Source organism: Equus przewalskii, chromosome 6 (assembly GCF_037783145.1).
Source record: "Equus przewalskii isolate Varuska chromosome 6, EquPr2, whole genome shotgun sequence".
In the NCBI taxonomy this organism is placed as follows: Eukaryota; Metazoa; Chordata; class Mammalia; order Perissodactyla; family Equidae; genus Equus; species Equus przewalskii.
The window spans coordinates 317907-338290 of record NC_091836.1 but is presented as its reverse complement, the minus strand read 5'-3'; the positions used below and the strand labels follow the sequence as shown (position 1 = coordinate 338290).

General features: G+C 66.3%; 1 protein-coding gene across 2 annotated transcripts; it reads right to left on the bottom strand.

Annotated features, from left to right (window-relative positions):
• Window positions 1-10440: 10440 nt before the first annotated feature.
• On the bottom strand, window positions 10441-20360 carry MISP (mitotic spindle positioning). 2 transcript variants are annotated; one of them, XM_070624654.1, is made up of 5 exons: window positions 20203-20360; window positions 13321-14978; window positions 12340-12467; window positions 11535-11573; window positions 10441-10984 (listed from the first exon to the last, which is right to left on the bottom strand). In XM_070624654.1, the coding sequence occupies exons 2-5, from the start codon at window positions 14933-14935 to the stop codon at window positions 10895-10897; spliced, it is 1872 nt and encodes a 623-aa protein (XP_070480755.1). In that variant the 5' UTR covers window positions 14936-14978; window positions 20203-20360; the 3' UTR covers window positions 10441-10894. The 2 variants fall into 2 exon arrangements, with proteins under 2 accessions (XP_070480755.1, XP_070480754.1); XM_070624653.1 differs by lacking the exon at window positions 20203-20360 and adding an exon at window positions 18744-18877.
• Window positions 20361-20384: the final 24 nt, after the last annotated feature.

The following is a 20384-nucleotide window of genomic DNA, read 5'->3' as shown; positions in this document are numbered from 1 at the left end:
GAGACCCCGCACTGTGGGGGGCGTGCGCCTGAGGGTCTGGCCGGCCTGCGAGACCCCACGGGCGCCCCGGCCCGTCAGAACGTCTACCTTCCCGCTGAGGAGGAAGGGGAGGGGGATTTCTGTGGCCTGCAGGTCAGGCTGGCTCCAGCTGCACATGAGGCCCTGCCCCGGGGGAGGGGAAAGAACGGGGGACCCGGCGACACTGTGAAGAGCTGGGCTTCGCTGGGAGGAAACCGAGGGGGTCAAAGTCCCCCCCGGGTCCTTGCTGGATTCGCCCCCGCAGCCCCTGACCGTTGTCACCCAGAGTCCACATTTCTGTCCCCAGCGTCGGGCACACAGTGGGACCTCGGAGGTGGACAGGCCGGCCCTGTGGACACAGTTTTGTCTGAACGCCTGGCTTTGGTCATTCGGGTGTAGACGGCGGAGCTGTGGGTGCTGGTGGTGCCTTCCGTCCGGTTGGGGAGGACCCGCCCTTTTCTGCAGCTTCGGCCCCGTTTACCTTGTTCCCACCGTGACCAGGATTCTTCCCCCGTGTGGACGGAGCCTGGAGCACGGGGTTGGGACCCGCCCTGTGGCCGGGCTGGGTGCGCGTCAGACCGCAGGGCGCGTGCGCATCGGTGGAGAGCTGGGCGCGCAGGAGGGAGAGCGGGAAACCTGGGCAAGTTCGGGCAGCCCCGCGGTGAGTTACCACGTTGGACTCACGGCCGGAAAAACCTGCCGGGGGTGCTTGGGGCCCCGCTTCCCTGAGTCGGGGCCGCTGTCCCTGAGGAGAGAGGACCAGGCGGCTGTGAGTCCACCTGCGGCCGGCCCGGTGGCTCCTTTCCAGCATTTTCTGCCTGGAGGAGAGGAGGAGCTGGGGGGGAGGCCCGTGCTGGGACTGCAGGCGCACTGGCAGCCTCTTTGGCCCTCTCCTCCAGGCCTCCCTGCAGCTGGGGAAACTGAGGCCCAGGGTCAGTCTCCAAGGTCACTCAGCTCGGAGATGCTGCTTCTCGAAGCGAGATCTGCCCGACCCCGACCTCCAGCCGCCGTCGGGGTCAGACGTGGGCACAACGGGAGCCGGGAGGCCGCTGTCCCCGCCTTCACAGGATCCCTGGTGAGACGGACGGTCTGGGGGACACAGAATTCAGTGAGACCCCCACCCCGGGAGGCCCGGGCTCTGAGGAGGGAAAAGAGGGTGATGTCCACACACGAACCCGCTCACGGATGTTCCCCCGGTTTACTCACAGCTGGTCACACGGGGAGCAGCCGAGATGCGCTGCGGTGGAGGACGGACAAACGGACTGCGGTCCGTCCAGACCACGGAACGTCATTCAGCGAGAAAGAGAAACGAGCCTAACGCCACGGGAAGACGCGGAGGAGCCTTCAACGCACGTGAGGAAGCGAAGGGAGCCGGTCTGAGGAGGTTAGACGTGCGCGATTCCAACCACAGGACCCTCTGGAAATGGAGACACCCGTGGGCCCAGGCGTTGAGGGGGACGAACACCAGGGCCGGCGAGGACGCGGAGAAGGCGAAGCCTGTGCCCGGCTGGTGGGAACGTGCACTGGGGCGGGCGCCGTGGGAGACAGGGTGGGAGATTCCTCAAAACGTTAAAGATGGGAATACCGTACCGTCTGGCAGGCCCGCTTCTGGGTATTTATCCAGAGAGACAGGATTCGGACAGACACGTGAGCCCCGTGTCCACTGCAGCGCTACTCACGACAGCAGGACGTGGAAACAGCCCAAGTGCCCATCGAGGGGGGATTCAAGCGGATAAAGACGTGGTGGGTGTGTGCACAGCGGAATACTACGCAGCCATGAACAAGACCGAAACCCTCCCATTTCCCGCAACATGGACCGACCTGCAGGGCGTGATGCTCAGTGAAATGAGTTGGACAGAGAAAGACAAATTCCGCCCCGTCTGCCTTACGTGTGGAATCTAAGAACTTGAGCTCATGGGGCCAGAGAGGGGAACGGTGTCACCGGGGCTGCGGACGGGGAGACGGGAGACGCGGTCGCAGGCACGACCTTCCGGTTATAAGAAAACAGTTCTGCGGCCTGCGGCACGGGCTCGAGGCCTGTACCTGGTGCTTGAAACGTGCCGGGAGCAGATCTTCTGTGTTCTCCCCCCGAGAAACAGGCCCGCGTGAGGCTCGGGTGCGTGTGCACCGGCCTCGTTGTGGGGGGCACGTCACAACGTTTACACACGCTGACCATCACGTTCCGCCTCAAATACAGACGGCGTTATCTGTCAGTCACAGCTCGATAAGGCTGGGGAAAAGTGTGGAAAAATAAGAGTGTTTGCTCCCAGAGAGAAGGACGGTGGGAACGAGTCGGAGCAGACGCGTCTTTACACCCTCTGTGTGCGTGAAAATTAACTTGTGCCAAAAATTAGTAAAGGCATGTTTTTAAATTATGCAGAAAAAATTAATTATGCAATTCAATGGTTTCTGGTATAGTCTTTTTTTTTTTTTTTTTTTTTTTTGCTGAGGAAGACTGGCCCTGAGCTCACATCCGTGCCCATCTTCCTCTACTTTATATGTGGGGCGCCTGCCACAGCATGGCTTGACAAGCAGTGCCATGTCCACACCCGGGATCCGAACCAGTGAACCCCGGGGGGCAAGCAGGTGGGGACTCAGTTTCCCGGCTCCCCAGGCGCCTCCCCCTCCTCACGTCCCCTCCTGGCCCCGTCGCAGCCGCCGAGTCAGGGTCTCCCCGTCCATCTCAGGTGGACAGACTGAGGCTGCAAGGACGCCCTGCCCTTTGGGGTCGGGGCCTCCCCGGGGTCAGAGGACGAGAGGCAGGAGGGGTCCAGGCCGACCGGGTCCCCCGGGACTCAGTTCCCCGCAGTCTGAGCGGCTCGGCGTCGATGCCACACGCAGGGGGCACCCGCGTCCCGTCGTTGGCTCCTGGCCGGGTGGCGAGTGACGCTCTGGGATCAGGTGGCCGACGCACCTCTGCAGCCCCCGTTCCTTGGCCACAAGCGGATCCGTCAGCTCCCGGAGCCTCAGTTTCCCCGCTCTGTCGTCACACGGGTCAGGCCATCACCGACCGCCACACGCCATCTCGCGTGGATTTGACGCCCCGGCCTCCTCCGGGTTCTGACGCGGCTTCCCCTCCCCTCCCCGCTCCTTCCTCGCACAGCCTCCTGCCTCGGTTTCCCCCCGGTGCGCATCTTGTTTATCCGTCCGCGAGTGACGGACGCTTTCCACCTTTGGGCGCCGTGACGCGTGCTGCTGTGGACGCTCGGGCACGGGGTTTGGGTCGGACACATATTTTCATTTCTTTGGGGCATAAACCCCGCGGGTAGAATTTCGAGCCCTCGGATAGTTAGCGCCCAGAACGGCCAGCCCTGCCCGCCCGCGGTGGACGTCCCACGATGTCACTGCCCCCCGTGTGAGCGGACGAGCCATCGCGGCTGCCGCCCCGCGTAGACCAGACGTAAACAGCGGCCGCCCCGTCCCCGGCCTCTTCCCTTCGACTTGGCAGGAAACGAGGTTTTGTAAGTCGAAATTGAGGATTTTGTGCCAAATCTGCAGATCTGCCCAGAAACACCCTGAGTGGGGCCGGGGGCCGTGTCTTCCGGAAACATCCATCCCCGGCTTCCACTCACGTCAGGGGCAGGGCTGCTGCCTCAGGTGACCCAGGACGAGTCAGGGGGCCTCTGGGAACCTCGGTCTCTTTATCTGTGTGCGACGCCAGTCCTGTCGCCTCCGCCCTCCTCCCCGTGGAGATGCTGACGCTGCTGTTGGCCGACTGTGTCCTCGATGACTCAGGCCCTGAGCCGCCCTGCCCATCGGATTTATTTCTAATTAAAACATTTAGCTTTTTATTTTAAACAAGTTGGTTTGTCCAAATACACCACCGGGAGAGTCAAACAGGAAAGCGCAGCCTGGGAGGAGATGCTCGCGGTCGGTCGTAACCCGACCAGGGATGTGGGTCCAGAATATGTAAAGAACTCTCACAAATCAATGACAAAGAAAAACAGCTTAAGGAAATGGGCCAGGCTTGATCAAGCAGCTTCTGAAGAAAGACCCCCAACGGCAATGAAAATGGGCTCCATACTCGAGTCGCCTGCCCACAGGGAAGGGCAGATTCAAATCCCAGTGGGGAGCCCCTGTGCACCCCAAGAACGGCAGAAACCAAAAATATCCACCCCGCCAGGTGTCGGCCAGGACCTGGAGCAACGGGGACTCCCCGCCATTGCCGATCAGAAGGCAGAACGGGGGAGCTCGTGTTGAGAAAGTTCCGGAAGCATCTTGTTTTCACTGAGATGAAACCGCACGTCATCAAATTCACGCTTTCAAAGCGGATCAATTGGTGGTTTCTGGTATATTCAGAGTTTTGTGCCACCGTTGCCACCATCCGATTCCAGGGCATTTTGTCACCTCGGAAGGAAGTCCCGAGCCCGTTAGCGGCCACCCCGTCCCCCTCCGCCCGTCCCAGGTAACTGGGGTTCCTCGTCTCTCCCGGTGGATTCGCCTGGTCCGGGGGCCTGATGGGGCTGGAGTCAGACGGCGTTTCTCCTTCTGTGTCTGGATTCTCCTGCCGACCATCATTTTCTGAAGGTTCGCCCACATTACGGCATGAATTGGGGCTCCCCTCCTTTTCGTGGCTGCGTAATATTCCCCCATGTGGATGGGCCGCACTGTTCATTCGCTCGCCCATTTGCAGGCACGTGGGCCGCGTCCAGCTTTGGCTGCGGTGAATCTGCTGCTGTGGACGTGCCGTCAGCTCCTCGGGGCGCAGACCTGGGGGTGGAAGTGCTGGATCTCACGACCACTCGCAGCTTCTTGAGGAGCCTCCGGGCTGTTTTCCTGTCGTCCCCGTTTTACAGATGAGGCAACTGAGGCTCAGAGGAGCCACGAGCCGCCCAGCGGGACCCCAGCCTGGGACCCCACGCCCTCCGCTCCATCCTTGTGCTGAGTGGCACCTCGTTTACCAGGTGCTGGCAGCCTGAGGACGGGGCCCAGATGGGGACACACGGGTGAGGGCAGAGCGAGGCCCCCACGTCCACACGGACCTGCACATGTGTGTTCACGGCAGCACGAGTCACAACAGCCAGAGTGGACACAACCCGAGTGTCCACCGACAGCTGCATGGACAAAGGGAACCTGTCCCCCCACACGCTGGAGTATCACGCAGCTGTGAAGAGGAGCGAGGCCCTGACACGGCTGCACGTGGACGGACCTGCACACACGACGCTCAGGGAGAGAAGCAGACACAGAAGGACACACGGCGTGTGACCCCGTTGACGGGAAACATCCAGAACAGGCCGATCCACAGACAGAGAGCGGGCTCGTGGGGGCCAGGGGCTGGGGAGGGGGTGGGGGTGATGCTGATGGGGACGGGGTTGCTTTTTGGGGGGATGGAATGTTCTGGAAGCAGATAGAGGTGCTGGGTGCACAGAACATGTCTCCACAGCAGCCTCCAGGCCCCACTCGGTCACTCCCGGGTGCCAGCGCTGGTCACCCCGGACTCCACGGTCCCTCGACCCCCGCCCTGGCCCAGCTGTGGGGCTGGAAACGCGGCCCCTGTAAACAGACGGGAGGGAGGCCAGACGGGCAGCCGCCCTGGGGACCCGGCTCCATCCCTCCATCCAGCACATTTATTGGGCACCTGCTGTGTGCTGGGCCTGGCCGGCAGCAGATGGGGTGACCTGTGTTAGCAGTGAGGTGGGTGTGGGGGACCCTGAGCCCAGAGAGGGTCCCGTCCCCGATGCCAGCCTGAGACGCCAACCCGCGCGCCCTGCAGGCGGCTGACCGGGCCCTGCGGCGGCTGCTCTGGCGCAGAGCGTGTGGGCAGAGGGCGCGGCCGTGCAAAGGCCCCGGGGCAGGACCGCGCCTCGAGCCCGAGGAAGACGAGGAGAGGACGGAGGCGGCGGCGGGGCGGTGAGGGACCGGAGTCAACGGGGACCATAGGCGGGCTAGAGGTTCGCGCCGAGGGGGCCGCAGGGGGTGGGGGGCGGGGGAGACGCGGCTGGGAAGGGCGCTTGAATAGAGACCCGGGTGGTGACCGCAGTGGGAAGAGCGTCCCTGCAGAGGGAACAGCCAGCGCAAAGCCAGGGCGCAGGAGGCGGTGGACGGGGGGCGCGGGCTCCCGAGGGAGGGACGTGGGGGCCGCGCGGCTGCGGGCGGAGCGGGGACGGCGACTCGGGCTCGCCGCGCCCTCTGGCGGCTGCGGGGCGAACAGCCGAGGCGGCGCCGGGAGACGGGGAGGGGACGGCGGGGGTCCGGGAGGATGCGAGCAGGATGCGGGGATGGGGGAGGGATGATGGGGAGGATGCGGGGAGGATGCGGGGACGGGGGTGGGATGATGGGGAGGATGCGGGCAGGATGCGGGGATAGGGGGTGGGATGATGGGGAGGATGCGGGAGGATGGGGAGGAGGAGGGACGGGGGGAGGGGGGGCAGGATGCGGGGATGGGGGAGGGACCGCGCTGGTCCAGGAGGGATGTGGGCAGGATGCGGGTATGGGGGGTGGGATGATGGGGAGGATGCAGGGATGGGAGGAAGGACAGGGGGAGGGGGGAGGATGCGGGCAGGATGCGGGGACGGGGGAGGGATGATGGGGAGGATGCGGGGATGGGAGGAAGGACGGGGGAGGGGGGAGGATACGGGGATGGGGGAGGGATGGGGGGACGGGGGTTAAGGCATGGGGGATGGTGTGGGGTCGGGGGTGGGAAGTGTGGGTGGAGGAGGGAGAGTGGGGGATGGGGCCGGGGGAGGACAGTTGCGGGCGTCGGGCCGCGAGGTGGGCAGTTCCGTTTCCGAGGCCCGAGTACTATCACATTTTCACTCGACGCACCGTGAGCGTGAGTGGCGTTGATCTCCTGCCCCGGTTGTCCGACCAGAACCCGGAGGCATGAATGAACGAACGAATGAACGAATGAATGAACGAATGAATGGCTCGGAGGCTGTGCCCTCGCGCCCGCGCCTCTGGCTGGGACCCAGAAGGCTGAGGACGGAGAGCGGAGACGGGGTCCCTCGGAAGCCCCCCGACCCCCCGCCCCGATTCCCCCCCGCCCCGAGGTCCGGCCGCGTGGCCTGTCCGGCGCCTTCGGAACCGTCTGAAGCTGCGGATGCGCTGACCACTGACCACTGACCACCGACCCCGGAGACGCCCGGGTCCCGGCGGGAAGCAGCGCAGAGGCGGCACTGGGGCGAATGGTCCACTCTGTCTGCAGCAGAAACAAAGCATGTGCGTGAAAATCTCAAATAACGCTCTGCGTTGTAACGCACCCACTTTTTTTCAATTTTTCCCAACTCCTTCCACGTTCCGGGAAAAACACATTCAGAGACGTTTAGAGACACGAGAGGTCGGCAGAGCACGGTTCTCTCTGCCTGACGCGGCTCGTCCACCCCCCGCGCCCCTCCCGTGGCCTCCGCCGGCCCAGCGGGGTCTCGAGGGGCCGGGGCTGCGTTCGCTGCCGCCTGGACCCCGCACGGGCTCTGGGGTGACGTCGGTCCCCTCACAACGGGAGCCCGAAAGAGGCAGCGGCGGGTTCCCCCCGGCGGAGGCGAAGCCGGTGCCGCACAGCTGGTGTCCTGCCGCCCTCTGGTGGCAGCGTGCGCGTATCCTCTCGGCCTCAAACCAGGAAGTTGCATGTGAAGAAACTGAGGCTGGGAGAAGGGGCGGGCCCTGCCCGTGGTCACTCAGGGATTAGGGGCAGAGCTTGGACATGAACCTGGTGCTCTCAGCGGTGAAGAGGGACCTGAATGCCCTGCTTGGGGCCTGGAACCAGCTGAACCTGAAGCCGATCCTACTTGGACTGTTCAGTTACTTGAACCAGTTTTGTCAAAGCCAGCTTGCTTCAGCCGTTTTTTTCTTGCAGTCAAGGGGCCCTTGGCCACTGCCGTGTCCAGCGTCCATCCTAACCCCAGCCCCCCACGGACCGGCCCTGTGACCCTGTGCGAGTTATTTCACCACTCTGCTTTCTCATGGCCCCAGGGACAGAGTTAGACCAACCATGAGTCATGAAACCAGATGTCCACACCCGTTGGGGTGAGTCAAGGATTTCAGAGGATGTCCCATTTTTAGGGCATTTCTAGTTTTTTTAAGCCAGCAAATCGTGGCTCCCCAACGGCCTTCATGTGGGGTCGCTGGGTCACATGGTCCGTCTGTGTCCCATTACTGGGGAGCCTCTTGGTTTTGTGAAGGTCGATTAGGCTGAAAACGCAAACGTCTGCTTCCCCCGCCTGCGCCCGGGGACCCCGACCTGGGCTGACCCTGGTGGCCCCGCGCTCTCCTGGGAGTTCCTTCAGCTCAGGCCCCGTGAGGGTCGGGTGAGGCCAGCAGGCACGGCCGCGTCCAGAACCCACGACGTTGCCCGAGCGTGCAGCCCGGGGCTCGGACACTCCTTCCTGGGTCCTGAGTGTCCCCGACTGCGAGTGGGGCCGGGGCGGGAGTGGGGGGACCAGGAATGTGGAGGGGCCACGCCGGCCGGAGGGGGTCAGAGGGGGCGCGCCCTGGGGTCGGGGTCATGGTGTCATGGGGCCCAGGTCTGCGCCTCGTGTCCTCGTCCGCACGCGGGGGGTGGAGGGGGAGCTGTGCGCGGGCCGGGCAGCTGGGCCGGAGGCTCGTCTCTCAGCCTCAGGCCGGGAAACCGCTCCCCGTGTCCGAGGATTCTCGATGGGACCCGACGTTCCCGACGAGGAGCGGGACTCGAGGACGGAGAGGAGTGGGGGCGACAGAGATGGAGAGACAGAGACTCAGGGGTGAAGAGCCGGGTCGGGCGGGCCTGCTCTCTCGAGCTCTCTGCCGGCTGAGCTCCGGCCCGGGGTGACCCCACATTGGGTGTGGGGCGCGTGGGGGCATCATGGCGTCTGAGACAGGACTGGCTTGTGGGGGTCGAGGCCTCATACTCGCTATGTTTTGGGGGAACAGTTACAAGTCGTGCCTGAGGGGTGTTATGGGCTCGAGGAGAATGTACTGAGACCCCAAGAGCTGGGCCCACCGTGGGGGTGTCACCCAAACGAGGTGACTCACGAACGCACCCTTTGGTGACGCTGCCCATCTGGCAAAGAAGCCGGGCCGTGGGGGAGCCCAGCCCTTTGCACCTCAGCCAGGTGCCTTGTGCAGGACACGACCTGTGCAACAGTCCTGGGCGGCCCTGAGCAGAGGCCATGGAAGGTTAATTGAGAAAGGGGATGAGACCCTCTGTGTTGGGTGGAATAACGTCCCCCAAAGACGTCCCCGTCCTGGTCCCGGGACCTGTGTACGTGTCACCTCACGGGGCAGAGGGGACTCTGCAGACGGGTTAAGTCGAGGCCCCTGGGATGGGGGTGACCCTGGATTCCCGGGGCCCAGGGTCAGCCCAGGGTCCTGAGCAGAGGGAGGCGGGGGGGTCAGAGGCCGAGATGGAGACGCTGCGCTGCTGGCCGTGCGGACGGAGGAAGGGGCCCCGAGCCCAGGACGCGGCGCCTCTGGAAGCTGGAGGAGGCGGGACACGCTCCTCCCCTGGGGCCTCCGGGAGGACCCGCCCTGCCCGCCCCTGGGTTTAGCCCCGTGGGACCCCGTTGGACTCCCGATCCCAGGACTGAGACAATAAGTGTGTGTTGCTGTTTTGTTTTTTAATTTTTTGTTTTTGAGGAAGATTAGCCCTGCGCTAACTGCTGCCCGTCCTCCTCTGTGTGCTGCTTGAAGCCACCTGGTTCTGGACACTCGTCACAGCAGCCACGGGAGCCTCGCACGTCCCCGGAGCCGGGGGGACGCAGGGACGGCCCCAGGGGAGGACGTGGCGGGAGGCGGCCGGGGAGCCACAGACTCACGACCGGCTTGTGTCTGAGGCCCTGAAACCACCGTCCGGAGGGCGCGTGGGGTCCCGGGACGGAATTGCCGGAACCCAGAGAAGAGGTGACCTTGGCCACCGAGGGGCCACTCCGCAGGGCCCCGCCCCCCCAGACTGTCTGAGTCCCTCTCCCCGTCCCCAGCTCCTCCCCGGGGCCCCCGCTGTTCCCGCCGCGCCGCCCACTGAGCCACCGGGCCCATTCCCTGCAGCCGCGGGAAGGAGCTTCGTGGAGACTCGGGCCCTGAATCCGTGCCCGGACCTCCTCTGCCCGCCTGTGAGGCTGGTCCTACCGTCTCCCCTGTGTGTAGCGGGGAAACTGAGGCACAGGCGGGCAGGGACCCAGCGGCCACACACAAGCGGCGCCCACGCCTCTGCCCGAATGACCTCGTCGCCGGGCGTGAGGCTGGTGGCCACGCGGTCCAGCTGCCAGCCCTCGGGCCCCACTGAGACCGGCCGCCCGGGACACAGCAAGCGCTCAACAAACCTCCGAGGACGATGGTGGAGGAGAGCGGCTGGGCAGCGGGACGGGCTCCGTGGGAGCAGGACTGGGCCGGCCCACTGGAGAGGCCACTCGCTCACGGACACGCATGGAGTGAGCGCCGACTGCATACCACTCGCCGGGAACAATGGTGAACCCGACGGCCGGGCCGGGGCAGAAAACAGCACCCGTGTCATCAAGAAAGTGGAACAGACAGAGGGGGCCGGGCGGCCCCGCGGGTTTATTTCATTTCGCGGGACAGGCAGTGTGGGGGGCGCAGCAGGAGGACCCCGAATCGAGCCCTTCCTCCGCCGGGTGGGGGCTCGGCCCGGAGACCCCGGGGGGCGGGGAGCTGGCCCCCCTCCTCCTCGGGCCGGACGGCATTTGGCAAAGTCTCAGGAGCAGAAAGAATCGACAGAAATCCCGTTTCCTCCCAGCTTTGGACCCAAAACCCACAACGATTTCTCCCGGAAAATAAAAACGGAAAAGAAAGCCCTCGAGAGTCGGAGAGCGCGGCCGCCCCGGGGTTGGTGCCCGTGACCCCCGTGTGGGCCTGGCCGGGGACCTATTTCCTAAGCTGGGGTCGGTGGCGGGGGGCAGTTCCCACGGGGTCACCGCAGGGCAGGGGGTGGGCGCCCCCGTCCCCAGGCTCAGTCCTCGTCCTCGCTCGCGTAGATGCCGGCTTCCCAGCGTTCCGCCCTGGCGCTCTTGTGGCGGGTCACCCTCGTGGCTTCCAGGATCTGCGAGAACGGGCATGGATCCCCGTCAGGGTCCCCGCCCTACATCAGGGTCCTGACCCTCCCCCGGACACCCCCCCCACCGCCGGCTCACAGGGGAGCCCTAGGACGGGGTAAAGCTGCACCATCCCCTCCTCTGTTTCAGACCCTCTACTCCTAGTGATAGTGCCCAGCAAGCTAACTCCTGCTGAGCTCCACAGCGGGGCCCACGCCCGGGCCTGGCACTCTGGACGCGGCTCAGAGGGGGCCACTGAGGTCGCTGGCCTCCTGCACACTCTCAGATGGACCCCTCCCTCGAAGAAAATGCCCTCGTCTTGGGCCCAACCTGACAGAACCCTTCCCGGCATGCGGACCCTGTTCCACCCTCTGTGCCCGCGGCAGGCATCACGAGCGGATCACAGCAAGATCCACCTCGGGCAGACACCATCCATCGAGCAGATACCCAGGGAGGGCCCCACACCCCGAGGAAGGGCTTCTGGTGGCCCCGATGCCCCTGGTCGGGGGGCACAGACGGGGGAGGGGGAGACGGGCGTCGGCCCCGGGAGCCACTCACGTCCGAGTTGATGTTGTCCGCGGGGTTGATGCCTGCGTACTGCGGGAAAGGAACACGTCCGTCAGCCCGGGCCCTTCACACTCCGCCCCACCCCACAGCCCGCCTGGAACCCAAAGCACGGCCCACTCGGCCACCACGTGGGGCAGAAGGGGAGGCCTTCCCTGCCCGCAGGCGTCCCCCCAATGCCCCTCGGTCACCCCAACCTCAGAGCCATCCACCATGCTGTTCCCTCATGCTGTTCCCCTCCATGAGGCCTCAGTCCCTCGTTTGACATTTTTCTTCAATATAAACGTCACCCTAACAAAGGGGTCGACGTCTGTGGATTCCTAATGCGGCCGGGTCCGCTCTGAGGCTCAGAGGGGGCTGCTCTGACTGAAGCTCGTTTCACAGAGGAGGAGATCAAGGCTCAGAGAGGGGCAGGGACTTGTCCAACATCACACAGCCGGCAAGGGGCAGGGCTGGGACCTGAACTCCGGGTCACTGGGCTCCACTCGGTGTCCCAAACCACCGGGCCGGGCTGTGAGCACCGGGTGTGCGCGGCCAGCATTGGGGTGATTGTCGGTGACGTCCCCAATACCCCAGCCAGGGAGGAGCTGGCCTCCCGGTTACAAACACGGGGGGTGGGGTCAGGCCTGGGCTGCGGTCCCGGCCGGGAGCCTGGTGACCCTGGGTGGGTCCCTCCCCCGCCTGGCGGGCGCAGAGCCCCGAGCGCGTCCCGCAAAAGCTTAAATGGCGATGACGACAAACACGCTAAATGACAACGACGACCTGGTGGGGGACCCGCCTCCAGGGGCTCCCGACTCACCCACTGCTCCTTCCTCTTCCTCTGCCCGGGCGCCGCCTCGTCCGGGGCCTCCGCCGTCCACGCCAGGCCCGACTGCAGGTGGACGGGGCGGAAGTGCACCTCGGACACCGAGTAGCTGCCCGTGAGGCCTGTAGGGTCGGGGGGAGGGGAGGAAGGAGCCTCAGGGCGGGTGCCAGGGCCCCTCGAGGGCAGCACAGCGGTCAAACCCCAGCCCTGGACACACGGAGTCTCTGGGCCAAGAGGCTGGACCAGTTCAGGAGACGGGCGGATGGACAGACGGACAGAGCAGACAGCGAGATGGGAAAACCGACGGGGGGACCAGCACAGCCGGTCAGGAAAGACTGGACGGGCAGGCGGGCCGAGGGCGAGAGGCAAAAAGCATTAAAAGTGACACGGGGGACACAGCCAGAAGGACCCATAACTGGAATACACAGCTGCACACTAGGGGGCTTTGGGGGGGCAAAAAGAAGAAGAAAAAGGAAAAAAAAGAAGATTGGCAACAGATGTTCCCTCAGGTGCCAATCTTAAAAAAAAAAAAAAAGAAGTGAGGCCGGCCCGGTGGCACAGCGGTTAAGTGCACATGTTCCACTGTGGCAGCCCAGGGTTCGCCGGTTCGGATCCCAGGAGCGGACATGGCACCGCTTGGCACAGCCATGCTGTGGCAGGCGTCCCACATATAAAGTAGAGGAAGATGGGCACGGATGTGAGCTCAGGGCCAGTCTTCCTCAGCAAAAAGAGGAGGATTGGCAGCAGATGTTAGCTCAGGGCTAATCTTCCTCAAAAAAAAAAAAAAAAAGTAACACAGGGCGATATTCGGGATGGACGCAGAGGAGCCACCGACCAAGAGGACACAACCTCTGTCAACCTTTACGCGCCACTAATGACGTGTCCAAACCCACGGTCCGCGGCTTAAGGAGCCGGACGAGCGCGCAGGGACGGTGGGCAGCACCCCGGCCCCTCCCGACGCCCCCGGCCCCTCACCGGACGCCTGCGACGAGCTCCTGGAGCCGCGGTCGTCGTCCGCGTCCGCGTCCGGCGACGGCGAGAAGACCTCGGGGAAGAGCGCGCTCCGCCTCTCGGCCGCCAACTCGCGCTCCCGGCGCAGCACCGTCTCCACCTCGCGCTCCAGCAGCTCCGACGACCCGGACCTGTGCAGCCTCGTGGCGGGGGCCCCGGGCGCCTCCCAGCCCCAGTCCCGGGGGGCCTCGGTCTGCGGGGGCTCCTCCGGGACCCCGAAACGCAGCGGACGGAGGCGGAAGCTCTCCCAGCGCACGACGCCCCCGTCGGCCCGCGGGGCTCCCTGCGCCGCCTTGGAGCGCTCCTGCTTCGCGCCCCGGGGTTTCCCGGGGGCTCCCCAGAGATGCCTCGGGGACCCCGCGGCCTCGGCGTCGTCGGCGGGGAGCTCGGGCCGGGGCGCCGCGGAGCCCAGGTACGGCTGGTAGGCGCTGGGCGGGATGCGGCTCACCCTGCGCGCCTCGGGAACCGGGTCGGCAGCCCTGGCGTCGGGGGTCGGGCCGAGGATGGAGTCCGAGCTGAGCGCCCTCCGCAGCCCGGCGGGCGGGGGGGACCCGTCGGAGGCCCAGTCGGGGGTGGACGCGCGGCCCACCCGCCGGCCCTCGCGCAGGTGGTCCTGCTCGCGCTGTGTCTCCTGCGCCAGGTCCCGCTGCACGTAGAGCGACGGCCGCCCGCGCTCGCGCCTCGGGGCGTCGGCCAGGGTCACTTTGCTCAGCACCGGCCGCGACACCACCTGCACCAGCTCCTGGCGGCCGCTCGCCCGCCGCAGCCCCCGCTGCTCCCGCAGGGCCGCCTCCCGCTCCTGCGCCAGCCGGATCTCGCGCTCGATGGGCGTCTCCCCGGGCGCCTCGCGGGGCTCCACCGCAGCCGGGACGGCGGCCCCCGCGGACCAACCGCGCACGCCCCTCTCCTCCAGGACCACCTCCTTCCCCGGGGGCTTCGCCGGCGCCGCGTGCCCGTTGGCCAGCGGCGGCCTGGTCTCGGCCTTGGGCGCCGGGCTGAGCCTGGGCGGGTCGTGCGCGGGGGCCGCCCTGCCCGCGGGTCTCCGAGGGGCGTCGGCGCGCGCCTGCTCCAGGCCCAGAAACTGCCGCCTGGCCGCCAGGAAGTCGATCTGCTCCCTGTCGACCGCGTTCTCCTCCGCGGGTGTGGACGGCGGCCACCGGCCGGGGCTCCCGGGGGCCCCGTGGTCAGGGGCGTCACCCAGCGTGGCCCCCCCGTCGCTCGTCTTGACCGCCTGGCCCTGGATGACCACCCAGCGCTCCCGCTCCAGGTCCCACGGCCGCCTGACGTCCGGGTGGTACACCTCCGTCTCCTCCTCCTCGCCGTCCTCCGGGTGGAGGGACCGCGCCGACCGCTGGACCGAGAAGGCCCGCGGGCTGTAGGGCGCCCCCGGCCGCGCCAGGTTCGGCCGGGCCTTGCGGTCAGCCGGCCACGCCTGCGGGTCGTCCTGGCTCCAGCCGCCGGCGCGGGGCCCCACGCTCACCAGCTCGACCGTGTAGCTGGGGTCGCCGTCGAAGGCCGGGCCGGCCACGCGCCGCGAGTGGGGGATGTTCAGGATCTGGTATCTGGTCACTCGGTCCATGTTCCGGGCTCTCGGGCTCCCGGGCGGAGATGCGCTGGGCTCACTGAGGGAGAAGGAAGCGACAGCCGCCAGGTCAGGGGGCTTGGGGCGAAGCCCAATCTCCGGCCCCTCTGAGGGCACCGTCCTGGCCCTGTGATGGGTTCGGGGATGGACAATCGACCCAGCCGACCAATCAGAGCATTCCATGCCTGGGCCTCTGTGATTGGTGGAGGGCTGGACACATGACCCAATCTGCCCAATGACAGAAAATCCTGGGACTTTTTAATGAACGTGGTAAATTGAACCCTCTCCCCGCTGGGCTTATTAGGATGCTGAGATGATGCTGAGAACCTCCGGAGGCCATAGGTGTCCCCTTGTGGACACAGCCTTGTCCATACCAACCCCAACCCCAACCCAGCATCCTAAAAATGTTTGAGCTCCTGGATCCAGCCACACCTGAATCCCTGAGCACTCTTGTACTGATTCAATAAACCGCCCCACGTGTGTCTGACGTTTGTAGGCACCTCTGCCCACTTCATCTTCCAAACAGGGTGGGCTCTGCCGCGGTCAGCCCCCTGCTGTCCACTCCTTCTGCTCCTCCCTCCCCCACTCAGCTTCCCATCCAGACCCAGTGCCACCCCGGGACTGCCTCCCTGGGCGCCCCCAGTGCGTGCGTCCGCCTGTCTCCCAGGGCACACACGTTCTGGGGTCCCTTCTGTGATTGTTTCCCTCCGACGTTTACAGATGGCCCCAGTGGGCCTGCCCCTCGCTGAGGGATGTCAAGTGGGGAAACTGAGGCCCAGGGAGGGGTAGTGACTGGCAGAGACTCCAGCTTCCCGGCTGCCACATCCCGGTTCTCTCCCCCTGCACCCGCCCAGGGGGACGCCCCGTCCCATCCCAGCCAACTCCCCCCACCCGCCCCGCCCGCCACATCTCGGTGCCATAAAGCCAAGATGGGCTGGGGAACGCCTTGGACCTTGTCCCGAGGGACCAAGTGACACCCTGACCCAGTGACCCCGGCGGGACGGGCCCCTCCCAAGTGCCCGCTGAGCGCAGCTCCAGGAGGCTCCTCCAAGGTCCCACTCCGCGGCTCCTGACGTCCCCGGGTGCGACTCTCACGCCCGCACCGGCCCTCCAGGCGTCCGTCCGGCCTCGGCACAAACCCCGGACTCCACAGGTGCCGCACCGCACACCCGGCCCTCCTCCTCCCCGCACGGTTCCCTCTGCCCCAGGACTCTCCCTTCTGCTCCTCCACAGCCTCCTCGGCGGCGGCCCACAGGACCCCTCCTCCAGGGAGCCCCCCAGATTGCCCCGGCCTCGGAGCCCGTCGTCTGAACACCTCCGGCATTCCCAGAACCCAGTGTGAGGCGTCTCCTTTTGACAGCGAGGAAGGAGGGGGGCCATCCTCAACTCCCCAGATGGCCCTCGGCCTCGGCCCCCTGGTCCCATCACAGTAACTGTGCACATTCGCTGCCTTCATATTCACTTGGCTATAAAAGCTAAATGCAGCGGCCGGCCCAGCGGTGCAGTGGGTAGGTTCGCGCAATCCGCTACAGCGGCCCGGGGTTGTCCAGTTTGGATCCCGGGTGCGGACATGGCACCGCTTGGCAAGCTGCTATGCTCAGGCGGCGTCCCACATATAAAGTAGAGGAAGATGGGCACGGATGTGAGCTCAGAGCCAGTCTTCCTCAGCAAAAATAAAAAAAAAAAAGAGGAAAATCGGCAACAGATGTTAGCACAGCACCAATCCTCCCCACTAAAAAAAAAAACCCTAAATGCAGCTCCGACGTGGAAATCGCGGCCCCTCCCCGACCTGGGGGTGGCGTCCATCAGTGCAACATCCATCGTGGCAACAATGTCACAGCCGACACGTTATGTCTCACTCGCTGTTTCCACGTATCAGACTCGGGGAAACAATCTTTCAGAACAAGCAGGATTGGGTCACGGATCCCAGCAGACCCGACCCGACCCGACCCGACCTGACCCGACCCGGCTGAGCCGCGGCGCAGGGACCACGCGGCCCCCGCGGACTCTCCCTGAGGGTCGCTGGGGGTGGGCCCGTCTCCTCCCACGAGAAGCTGTCAGCTTGGGACCCTCCCCGTGGGGCCCGGGTGAGCATCCCCCCGCTGCAGCCCAGATCCTCGTACACAGCAGGCGCTTAATAATGGCGCGGCATCCGCAGACACCCCTGGCCCTGAGCACTCGGGGTGTGAGGGTTGGGCTGAGCCGCTTGCTGGCCGGGCGCTGACCCACAGCTGGGCGTCCCCGGCCCCCTCTGCGCCCGCGCCCTGGCTCCCGGCGGGGCGGGGGCGGCGGCTGACGCAGGTGTGTTTGCAGAGTGACTGACCGGCTGCTCACCAGCGGGATTTACAAGCCTCGGGAGACACGAACCCAGGGAGGAAAATCCACCTGCCGCAGGGTGTCGGGCGGGGCGCGGGTGAGTCACTGAGGCCGTGGGGCGGGGCCGGGCGGGGCTGTGGGTGCAAGGGTCCCGGGTCCCACTTGCCCGTGGCCTTGAGCAAGGCCCTTCCGCCCTCTGGCCTGAGCGTCCACACCTGGATGGTAGCAGAGTCCAGGGCGCGCGGCTCCACCCCGAAGGGCTGCCATGCAGATCCATCCCCTGTGCCTGGTATACAACAGGCGCTAGATAAATGCTTTCACAGCGGTCGTTGCTATTATTCCTTCAACCCCGGATCCACCGCTGGTCTCAGGGTGACCCTGAGGCAGGCACCCCCTCTCGCAAAGCCTCAGTCTCCCACTCTGTAACGCGGGATGCTGCTGCCCCCCATGGGGCCTGAGCGGGGTCCCCATCGCGGAGAAACCCCAGGGAGGAGACTCGTCCTTTTTGAGACCTCGGAGGTGCTGAGCAAGTGGGTCCTCGTGACAACCCCAGAGCCTCGCGCCTGTGGGCGGCTCCCCGAGCACCGAGCACCGAGCACCAAGCACCAGCATCCCATTTGCTCCTAAGAGCCTGTGACCGGAGGACCATTCCTGTCCTCAGGTGACAGCGGAGGAAAGCGAGGCCCTGACAGGGGAGGTCACTCACCCGAGGTCACACAGCCAGTGACAGAGCAACTTGTCCCCAAGCCTGAGCCTTCCTCCTCCTCCAGGAAGACCCCCGGGATGCTTCCTCCCCACCCCACCCTGTGTTGTGCAGACGCCAAACTGAACTGGGTTTATGGCTCCAGGTGCCACACACCTGCTCCCCTGTCACCTGCGGGTGGCCTCCTGCCCTCGGGGCAAAGGGCTGCTGAGGGGCCCCGGGCTCAGGCTGGGCCGGTCACCACCGGGAGGGGCTCCGGGGTTCCCCTTCAGTCACTCGGGCCACGGTCCCCTGACCCCTCGACACAGCTGGACGCGGCTGAGTCTCCGGCCCCACGGGATCCGGGCCGCCCTCAGAGGCTGGACACCCATGAGCCTCTGGGCCGACACCCCGACCCCGTGCTGTGTGCCCCGACCGGGCCCGGGACCCCGTGGGGCTGTTGTGTGCTGTCCGAGACGCGCCCCCCCCACCCCAGCCCCGCAAGCCTCTGGTTGGTGCTGAGCAGCATCTCCCAGAAGCCTCAGGAATTCCCGGAACCCGTGGGGGGGCCTGTGAGGAGGGCCAGAGGGGAGACCGAGGCCCCCGGGCCTCAGGGGCGGGCGGGGGGGATGCAGACCCCAAGGCCTCAGAGCCAGCCTGGGGCGCACAGCAAGGGGAGGCCCCACCCGCTGGGCCCGGGGGTGGGGGCAGAGGACGGGGCCCCATCGCTGAGCAGCCCGTGCCAACCGGCGGCACACGGACCCCGAGCCAGAGACAGACCCCCCCGCGGGACCCCCGCAGCCTCACCCGCGGCTCCCGGGCCCAGCAGCCTCCTGACTCGGCTCCGCTCTGCAGACGGGCACCCAGGCCTCCCGGCGCCGCCCTGCCCGCGGTTGCCAGGGGACGGCCCGCCCCGGGAGCAGGTGCGCCCCCTCCTCCTCCTCCTGGGCCCCTCCCGGCCTCGGGAAACAAAGTCCAGGGGAGGAGAGAGAAAGACGACACCGGGCAGGGCGGGGCGGGCGCTGTGGAGCAGCCGGAACTCACCCCGAAACCTCCCTGCAGCGGCCCGGTCTGGCTCTCCTGCCACCTCTTGGCACCGCTCAGAGAGGGACACCGCCCACCCAGGGGCACACAGCAGGCCACAAGCCCGCCATCTGTTTCTCAGTGGGATGTCTGTGTCCCAACCCCCCACCGTGCCACCCGGCTCAGCCCACCCTCTGGGGCCGCCCCCCCCAGGGAGCCCCTTTCTGGGACAAGCCTGGCTCGCCCGCCTCTGGGGGTTCAGCCGGGCCTGGGTTCGAATCCCATTTGACCTCTGAACCCCAGTTTCCTCCTCTGGGAAGTGGAGCCACCGCACGGCTGGAAGTCCCCAGGCCACTTCAGGGACATAAAGGACCGAACGAGGACACGGAAAGCACCAGAAAACACTGGCGGGATGGACACGGCCCCCCCGAGGCTCGAAATGGGCAGATTCTCGGTTGAGGAGCAGGGACCCACCCAGGGCCGCAGGGCCCGGCAGTCAGTCCACGGGGAGGGGACACGGCGGATGGGGCCTCCATCCCACGGCTGCGGCTCTGTCCTGACCTGCCCCTTGGCTGAACATGGGGCCCCTCTGAACCTCAGTCTCTTCTTCCATCAAACGGGCCCCCAGCCCGGACCCGGCAGGGCTGCCGAGAGGAGGGGACTCACGGACGGATCCGGACAAAGGGCCCAGCCCAGAGTTACAGCTGAGCGCGTGCCGTGCGTGGGTCTGTGAAAACCCGGGGCGCACAGCCCCGCCATCTTCTCCCGTCACCCCCATGGCTCCCTTTGTCCCCGTTATGCAGGTGTGGAAACTGAGGCACGGGAAGCTCCCGGTCCTGCCTGAGGGCTGAGTGTCAGGGGTGGGGCTGGGATCCGAACGTGAGCCCCATCTCACGCACGCCACCGTACTCACCAGCCCACCGCTCATGCGGGGAAACTGAGGCCCCGAAAGGGCAGAGACTGGGTCACCCAGGGTGCTGGGGGCACCGCGGGGATGAGGCCCCGACTGTCCTGGCTCATGAAGCCCGGATGGGGAAACCGAGGCCCAGAGGGGCAGGACTTCTCCAGGATCACACAGTGGGGTCGAAGCCGGGTGGGAACCCCGGTAAACGCCGCCTCCCCTGTGCCTCCACCCGCTTCCCGCGAACCCGCTTCTCCGCGGAGCTGGGGGTGTCTGCGGGGCCCCTTCCGTCCCCGGGGAGCGAGTCCCCCCCGGGTGCCGCCTCCTCACCCGGGGCCTTACCTGCTGGGACGCAGATGCGGGACGGACTCCACTGACGCCCCCACCCACGGCACCGGGTGAGCCCGAGGGGTGCGCGGCGGCAGGCGGGAGAGGCCAGCTCCCCGGGGCCCGGCCCGGCCTCCCTTTATGGTGAAGGTGGGGCCCCGCCCCCGGCCGGCCGCGCCCTCCCCGCCCCGTGAAAC